This window comes from Salvelinus namaycush, unplaced genomic scaffold (genome assembly GCF_016432855.1).
Source record: "Salvelinus namaycush isolate Seneca unplaced genomic scaffold, SaNama_1.0 Scaffold450, whole genome shotgun sequence".
NCBI lineage: Eukaryota > Metazoa > Chordata > Actinopteri > Salmoniformes > Salmonidae > Salvelinus > Salvelinus namaycush.
Genome location: NW_024061143.1, coordinates 70,001 through 80,000, shown reverse-complemented (window position 1 = coordinate 80,000; position 10,000 = coordinate 70,001). Strand labels below are relative to the sequence as shown.

General features: G+C 39.0%; 1 protein-coding gene across 1 annotated transcript in view; it reads right to left on the bottom strand.

Annotated features, from left to right (window-relative positions):
• The window catches only part of LOC120041366 (copine-5-like), a gene marked incomplete at its 5' end in the record, with an annotated part of 143,649 nt that overhangs the window by 87,935 nt on the left and 45,714 nt on the right, over window positions 1–10,000 (bottom strand). The window contains one exon of the mRNA XM_038986311.1: window positions 9,762–9,825. Coding sequence (XP_038842239.1) covers window positions 9,762–9,825 — 64 coding nt within the window. The remainder of the gene's footprint in view (window positions 1–9,761; window positions 9,826–10,000) is intronic.

Here is a 10,000-nt window from a genome sequence, read left to right as displayed (position 1 = left end):
TAAAAGCACTGAATCACCAAATAAACCCGAGGCATGGTCTGCATCCTAATAAGCAACACATCACAGCAGCACCGTACACAGCCAGTGAGCCCTGATTCTTAAATCCTAATGAAAGAACATATATATTAATAATCATTACTTTATTCATGTTCTGACATTCAAAACAAGAAGTCTCGAAAAGCAAAGTTAAAAATGTGTATGTGCAACCTTGTGGTTGTGAATATAGACCTAAATAAATTGCTTAAGAGTCCATACAAAATGGGGCTGTAAAATGAAATGGGTTTAGCTAGAAAATGACCTGTATCCAAGTGTGTGTAGAGGAAGCTAATGACACATTAAACACCTGGTGTTGTTTTCACAATCACACTCATGCAGTCAGCATTTCACTGCTCATTTAGTCAGTACTGTACAACATGATGGGTCTGCAGTGTAACGGAGCGGGGTTTCCCAAACTCGACCTCCGGTACAGTTAGCCCCCCCCCTTGGTAATCCTGCTGATGATTTCCGTTTACAGGCTGTGAGAAGAGTTCAGTTGGAACAGCCAGAAGGGTTAAGGCTGTTGGAACAGCCAGAGGAGTTAAGGCTGTTGGAACAGCCAGAGGGGTTAAGGCTGTTGGAACAGCCAGAGGAGTTAAGGCTGTTGGAACAGCCAGAGGAGTTAAGGATGTTGGAACAGCCAGAGGGGTTAAGGCTGTTGGAACAGCCAGAGGGATTAAGGCTGTTGGAACAGCCAGAGGAGTTAAGGCTGTTGGAACAGCTAGAGGAGTTAAGGCTGTTGGAACAGCCAGAGGAGTTAAGGCTGTTGGAACAGCCAGAGGAGTTAAGGATGTTGGAACAGCCAGAGGAGTTAAGGCTGTTGGAACAGCCAGAGGAGTTTTGAAGAATCTCAAATATAAAATATATTTAGATTCTGGGGGTTTTTTGGTAAGGGAAAATCAAGTCTGAAATTTAAAAGTGAAAATTACAAACATCCGACACGGACACCACACCGACACTCACACGGACTAGGACACACACACGTTCTATGTTCATCACTCTCTCTCTGTCTGGAACCCTTTTAGTGCGTTGAGCTTGAGCCTTGGAGGTACTGTTGGATGGCTAGAGGATACCAGGTACCGTACATAAGTGCCTCTGAATTGCAGTACAGTATAGTATAATACACTATAGTAGAGTGCAGTATAGTATAGGAGAGTACAGTATAGTATAATACAGTATAGTAGAGTAGAGTACAGTATAGTATAGGAGAGTACAGTATAGTATATACAGTACAGTATAATATAATATACTATAGTATAGTTTCGTTTACAGTACAGTTAAGTATAATACATTATAGTATAGTACACGACAGTGTAGTATAAAATAGTACCGTATAATATAACACAGTATAGTATAGTTTAGTGTGAAAGTACAGTTCAGTATAATACATTATAGTACAGCACAGTACAGTATAGTATAGTATAGCACAGTAGAGTACAGTATAGTTTAATACAGCAGAGTATAGTATAATACAGTACAGTTTAGCATAATATATCAAAGTATAGTACAGTACAGTATAGTGTAACACATTACAGTATAATACAGTACAGTACGATACTGTATAGTATAGTATAATACATTACAGTATAGTACATTACCGTTTAATATAGTATAGTACTGCACAGTATAATACAGTATAGTACAGCACAGTACAGTGCAATACAGCATAGTACAATATAATACAGTAAAGTTTGATACTTTATAGTATAGTATAATACAGTACATTAAAGTATGATACTGTATAGTATAGTATAATGCAGTACAGTATAGTATAATACAGAATAATATGGTATATAGTACAGTATATACAGTATAGTATAATACAGTATAATATAGTATAGTACAGTATAGTATAATACAGTATAATACAGTATAGCATAGTACAGAATAGTGTAATTAAGCAATAAGGCACAAGGGGGTGTGTTATATGGCCAATATATCACGGCTAAGGGCTGTTCTTACGCACAACGCATAGCGGAGTGCCTGGACACATCCCTTAGCCGTGGTATATTGGCCATGTACTATAAACCCCAGAGGCGCCTTATTGCTATTATAAACTGGTTACCAATGTAATTAGAGCAGTAAAAATAAGTGATTTGTCATACCCGTGGTATACGGGTATGATATACCACGGCTGTAAGCCAAGCAGCGTTCAGGGCTCGAACCACCCAGTTTATAATACAGTATAGTATAATACAGTATAGTAAAGTGTAATACAGTATAGTATAGTACAGTATAATGCAGTAAAGTACAGTATAGTATATTATAATGCATTATACCACGGCATTGTTGACTACTCGTTTCTGATTAGCTTGAAGGGCATTCTAGAGCATGCGTTATTCCCCTATAACGCGCGGTATGTCAACACGGCAGAATTTATTCAGTTCATTCTTACATGTTCTATGTTTGAGCAGCTTTCGAAAGCAAACGTCGAATTGAAAACAATATTGTTCGATTCAATTATCATAATAGCAAGCTATACCTGACGGTTTGGTAAACTAAACTAGCAAGTCTGTTTGTTTGGTTACCAAGGCAACTGTACTGCGACTATCTTCTAAACCTAAAGGCTACTTCGGTGGATGTTGAACACATTTCTACCTGCAAATGAATCAATTACTAGCCGCAAATGTGTTAAGTTATAGCCATGGTATAAAAGGGATAATCAACTCGGAGCTCTGTGCGTTATCTGGAAAATAACGCAACTCAGTGGAAGGTTAGTTCCAGTCCGCTAGCGTGTCGTGGAACACACCTTCACGTCTTATTTTGTTGATTATCTCTTACGTATAGTATAGTACAGTATAGTATAATACAGTACAGTATAATATAGTATAGTACAGTATAGTATAATACAGTACAGTATAATATAGTATAGTGCAGTATAGTATAATACAGTGCAGTATAATATGGTATAGTACAGTATCGTTTAATACAGTACAGTATAATATAGTATAGTACAGTATAGTATAATACAGTACAGTATAATATGATATAGTATAGTACAGTATAGTTTAATACAGTACAGTGTAATATAGTATAGTATAATACAGTACAGTATAATATAGTATAGTACAGTATAGTATAGTAGAGTACAGTATAGTTTAATACAGTACAGTATAACATAGTATAGTACAGTATAGTATAATACAGTACAATATAATATAGTATAGTACAGTATAGTTTAATACAGTACAGTGTAATATAGTATAGTATAATACAGTACAGTATAATATAGTATAGTACCGTATAGTATAGTAGAGTACAGTATAGTTTAATACAGTACAGTATAACATAGTATAGTACAGTATAGTATAATACAGTACAATATAATATAGTATAGTACAGTATAGTTTAATACAGTACAGTGTAATATAGTATATTATAATACAGTACAGTATAATATAGTATAGTACAGTATAGTATAATACAGTACAGTATAATATAGTATAGTACAGTATAGTATAATACAGTGCAGTATAATATAGTATAGTGCAGTATAGTTTAATGCAGTACAGCATAATATAGTATAGTACAGTATAGTATAATACAGTACAGTATAATATAATATAGTATAGCACAGTATGGTATAATACAGTGCAGTATAATATAGTATAGCACAGTATAGTTTAATACAGTACAGTATAATATGGTATAGTACAGTATAGTATAATACAGTACAGTATAATATAATATAGTATAGTGCAGTATAGTTTAATACAGTACAGTATAATATAGTATAGCACAGTATAGTATAATGCAGTGTAGTATAATATAGTATATTACAGTATGGTTTAATACAGTACAGTGTAATATAGAATAGTATAATACAGCACAGTATAATATAGTATAGTACAGTATAGTATAATGCAGTACAGTATAATATAGTATAGTACAGTATAGTTTAATACAGTACAGTATAATATAGTATAGTGCAGTATAGTATAATACAGTACAGTATAATATAGTATAGTACAGTATAGTTTAATACAGTACAGTGTAATATAGTATAGTATAATACAGTACAGTATAATATAGTATAGTACAGTATAGTTTAATACAGTACAGTATAATATAGTATAGTACAGTATAGTTTAATACAGTACAGTGTAATATAGTATAGTATAATGCAGTACAGTATAATATAGTATAGTACAGTATAGTTTAATACAGTACAGTATAATATAGTATAGTGCAGTATAGTATAATACAGTACAGTATAATATAGTATATTACAGTATGGTTTAATACAGTACAGTGTAATATAGTATAGTATAATGCAGTACAGTATAATATAGTATAGTACAGTATAGTTTAATACAGTACAGTATAATATAGTATATTACAGTATGGTTTAATACAGTACAGTGTAATATAGTATAGTATAATGCAGTACAGTATAATATAGTATAGTACAGTATAGTTTAATACAGTACAGTATAATATAGTATAGTGCAGTATAGTATAATACAGTACAGTATAATATAGTATAGTACAGTATAGTTTAATACAGTACAGTGTAATATAGTATAGTATAATACAGTACAGTATAATATAGTATAGTACAGTATAGTATAATACAGTACAGTATAATATAGTATAGTACAGTACAGGGGATGAGACTGCAGCATATTGATAGATATAAATGGAAGCCCTATTTTCACCAAGTTGTAATTTATTCCCGTGTGGACAAAACCATTTTCTTCTCTCTAAAGTGTAGCCAATAGCCATCAGGTCTATGTCACATGCGTGATTGTGTGGGTGCTGTCGAGGCCTGAACACATTCACTCTAGCGATCCCAATGAATTGATTTATTCAGGCCAGGCTAGTGATGGGTGCTCTTGGGCCTGAACACATTGGCTCTATCGATCCTCATGACCCACATTACTCACAGTACATCCTCTGACCTGCCCCTCGACCCACCACACTGCTCCAGGCCTTGGACAACAGCCCACAACTGGGCTTGCAGACCTGGTTCAAATAGGATTTGTTTACTTCAGCTGCCGTTGTTTGAGCTTGCCTTGCACAATGGAACCAATAACAGAGATACTATTTGAATTCAGGTATGTCTTGGCCAGCAGCCCACAACTCTAACTGGGCTATAACCTTTATATGTTCAAAGCACAGACCCTAGGCTATGTTCCAATATCCACACTAGCATGCCACTTAGAATGTATACTCAATACAGTACACTGCTTTATTACCCATTTGCTAGTAATATAGATTTTGGAACAGTGCCTGGGAAAGAATAGCTGGTGGATGTAATATTGTAGAATGAAATGTAATACCTCTTGTATAGCAAACCGAGTAGCTCTGATGACCTCTGTAATATCCAATCAACACAGTTGGAAATAAAATACATTGTTGGTTTGAAGGAGAGAGAAAAATGCATTTCTGATTACAACTGTGGTGACTAAATGGATGCAAACTGCTGTATTGCTGTTTTCTATTCAGACATAATCACTCTACGAGTTATCTTGGTTTAATTATCTTTGTCTTTGTGTCTGTCAAGAGATGTTGTTTTTCTGTCTTAACATAATAGAAGGAAGTGACAGATATTGAGGTTGTCTCATTTGTGTCATCCGGCTGTATCTAAAGCAAAACAAGATGGCCGCCTATTGTATGACTCAGCAGTACCAATACGGAACCATCACTTGACACCTGATACACCACCATACTTTATTACTGACACCAGGACCTTGTCATGACTCATATCCCAGTCTTCAGTACTCAAGAAACTCACAGAAAAAATGTTATTGTTTCTCATTGATTGTCATTTTATGACTCAATAAAAACAATTGTTCACAAAAAAACAATGTAGCTTGAAAGTAATAATTGGTCAATAACCACGTACAGTATATTGTAACTAACCAGTAATCTCCGCACCCAGAAACAAATCAACTATTGAGACGTTCATCAGAGACTGCTAACCAGTGGGCTCTGCCAGCTGGCTGTAAAGGCACCATATCAGACACAACATGGCATTAACCAACATTATGCTGACAGACTGGTAGAGCTTTCCATTAGCTATGGATAACACATCATCACCAGTCAATCAGTTAGGCTGCAGCACTCTTTACCTCTGGATGGGAGACAACAGAGGGTGATGACAGTGTGGGAACAGCCGTGATACGAGTTATCCCATTGGGGGTTTGGGGACTAGATGACTGTGGGAACAGCCATCCTACGGTTATCCCATTGGTAGTTTGGGGACCAGAAGACTGTGGGAACAGCCAAGCTACAGGATATCCCATTGGGGGTTTGGGGACCAGAGAAGGATTAGTCTGGGGCACCGTAGACCGGCAGCCATCTTCGTGGCAGAAATTATATGTAAAAATGTCCATTCAATTTCAATGGCCCTTTATAGTGGGAAGTGGGCCTCGTTCCCCTATCTCCCCTCTCTCCCCTTGTTCCTCTTCCTCCCCTCTCTCCCCTTGCTCCTCTCTCCCCCTTCTCTCCCCCTGCTCTTCTCTCCCATTTCTTTCCCCTCGCTCCTGTCTTTCCCCGATCTCCCCTTTCCCTCTCTACTCCCTCTCTCCCCTTGTTCCTCTCTCCCCACTCTCTCCCTTCGTTCCTCTCTTCTCTCTCTTCCCCTTGCTCCACTAGCAGGGCTGTAATGCTGTAAAGTGCTTATTTACTGGCCTCACTTAGAGCCACAGAGAGAAAGCCAAGCAGCATTATTAACGGACCCGGCAGCATTATTAATGGACCCAAGCAGCATTATTAATGGACCCAGCAGCATTATTAATGGACCCAGCAGCGTTATTAACGGACCCGGCAGCATTATTAACGGACCCAGCAGCATTATTAATGGACCCAGCAGCATTATTAATGGACCCAGCAGCATTATTAACGGACCCAGCAGCATTATTAACGGACCCAGCTGCATTATTAACGGACCCAGCAGCATTATTAACGGACCCGGCAGCATTATTAACGGACCCAGCTGCATTATTAACGGACCCGGCAGCATTATTAATGGACCCAGCAGCATTATTAACGGACCCAGCAGCATTTTTAATGGACCCAGCAGCATTATTAATGGACACAGCAGCATTATTAATGGACCCAGCAGCATTATTAATGGACCCGGCAGCATTATTAACGGACCCAGCAGCATTATTAATGGACCCAGCAGCATTATTAACGGACCCGGCAGCATTATTAACGGACCCAGCAGCATTATTAATGGACCCAGCAGCATTATTAACGGACCCGGCAGCATTATTAACGGACCCGGCAGCATTATTAACGGACCCAGCAGCATTATTAACGGACCCAGCAGCATTATTAACGGACCCAGCAGCATTATTAATGGACCCAGCAGCATTATTAATGGACCCAGCGGCATTATTAATGGACCCAGCGGCATTATTAATGGACCCGGCAGCATTATTAACGGACACAGCAGCATTATTAACGGACCCAGCAGCATTATTAACGGACCCGGCAGCATTATTAATGGACCCGGCAGCATTATTAATGGACCCGGCAGCATTATTAACGGACCCGGCAGCATTATTAACGGACCCAGCTGCATTATTAATGGACCCGGCAGCATTATTAATGGACCCAGCAGCATTATTAACGGACCCAGCAGCATTATTAATGGACCCAGCAGCATTATTAATGGACCCAGCAGCATTATTAACGGACCCAGCAGCATTATTGGCGGTACAGCAGCATTATTAATGGACATAGCAGCATTATTAACGGACCCAGCAGCATTATTAATGGACATAGCATAGGCTATTAAAACTGAAGGTCTGTCCTGGTGATTAGAATAAGCATGGGCTCGATAAAGAGGCATTCATAGTCATAGCAGGTTCACCATAGAGATAAATAGAGTCATATACAATCAGTATAGATAGTCTCTGATGTTCATCTTGTATGTATGGACACAATCATCCTATGATACAGACCATCGGGTCGGACCACCTTTGCATCCAGAACACCCTGAATTCTTTGTGGGTGGAAATGTTACTCAATTGGTATCAATGAACATAACGTGTGCTAGGAAAACATTCCCCACACCATTACACCACCGCCACCAGCCTGTACCGTAGACACACCAGGCAGGATGGGGGCATGGACTCGAAGGCGCTACATGGTCAATCAGACGTCTGCATTGGCTGTGCAACATTTACGGTGATATGGCCTCTGCAGAAGTCAGGACATTCATACGTCTTGCGCTTTGCGGAGCAGCGCAGAGCTGTTGAACAGAGCTGTTGTGAAGGATGTTGTCAAGAGGAAGTGAGTTTGTGTTTAAACAGGACCTCCTGCCCCAACCTACCGTCAACCAATCATGTCAATGCGGAGCTATACGAATTGTTACAAAATCTGAGACGGCGATGTGGTACCGAGTTCAATTTGGCCCCAGCATTCCTCCGGAGGCTCCGCAATTGCGTCACACCCTCCAACAGAGCCTCCAACCACATTTTCGGATCAAGCAAAAATGTTATTTTATGCTGCTTATGTCAAATCCTGACTTTGTCATCAGCATGACGCAACAGGAACTGCAATTTGTCAGACCAGGCATTATTTTTCCACTCATCAATTGTCCAGTGTTGGTGATCGCGTGCCCACTAAAGCCTTTTCTTCTTGTTTTTATCTGATAGGAGTTGTGCGTTCTGAGATGCCATTCTGCACACCCGTGTTGTACAGCGCCATTATTTGCCTGTTTGTGGCCCGCCCGTTAGCTTGCACGATTTTTGCCTTTCTCCTTCGACCTCTCTCATCAACAAGATGTTTTCGCCCACAGGACTGCCACTGACTGGATGTTTGTTTGTTTGTCGCCACATTCTCGGTAAATCCTACACACTGCCGTGAGTGAGAAGCCCAAGAGGCGGGCCATTTCTGAGATACTGGAACCGGCGTACCTGGCATCATAACCACGCTCAAAGTCGCTTAGATCACTCGTTTTGTCCATTCTAACGTTCAATCGAACAGTAACTGAATGTTTCGATGCCTGTCTGACTGCTTCATATAGCAACCCAAGGCCACGTGACCATTTTCGTGAACGGGGGGGGGGGGGGGGGGTTGTAATACCTTCTGTTATACAGAATATGGATGTGATGTTCACCATATTTATTGGACACAATCTTCATATGTTACAACACATGGCTAATAGACAAGTTATTAATGGGTTACAGGCCTAGCATATACTGTAGAGCAGTATACTGTATCTTCCTACTATATGGCTCAAACAATTTAGCAATAAGGCCTGAGGGGGTGTCGTATATAGCCAATATATACCACACCAATTCTTCTCTATGGCTAAAACTATTGCTAATAGACTGGTTATTCTCTATGGCTAAAACTATTGCTAATAGACTGGTTATTCTCTATGGCCTAACTACCTCTAATAGACTGGTTATTCTCTATGGCCTAACTACCTCTAATAGACTGGTTATTCTCTATGGCCTAACTACCTCTAATAGACTGGTTATTCTCTATGGCCTAACTACCTCTAATAGACTGGTTATTCTCTATGGCCTAACTACCTCTAATAGACTGGTTATTCTCTATGGCCTAACTACCTCTAATAGACTGGTTATTCTCTATGGTCTAGCTAACATATTTAGTAGATTTGTATATCTTGTGTTTTGATAATGAGGTGAACATCTGCAGTATTTAAACACTGAGTCACTTTTAAAACATGATGTTCTACTCTATTTGGTTGACTGTAGGAATGAAATGAAAAGGTGACAGTTCAATTATTGTGTACTTACTCTGCAGTTCCCCAACTCCTCGGCTGACAGGATGATGGTGCCACATTTCTTCTCAAGGATACCACTACAAAACGAGAGAGAGAGAGAGAGAGAAACAGAGATAAAAAAAGCTCCATCATGTGTTCATTACATTTAGTGTTGACAGGACCATGCATCATAAGGGGACTTCCACCTGTCCTCTTTCTATGGGAATCCTCCATTTCCTGGAACCAAACTACACACATTGACAGAGGAGGACC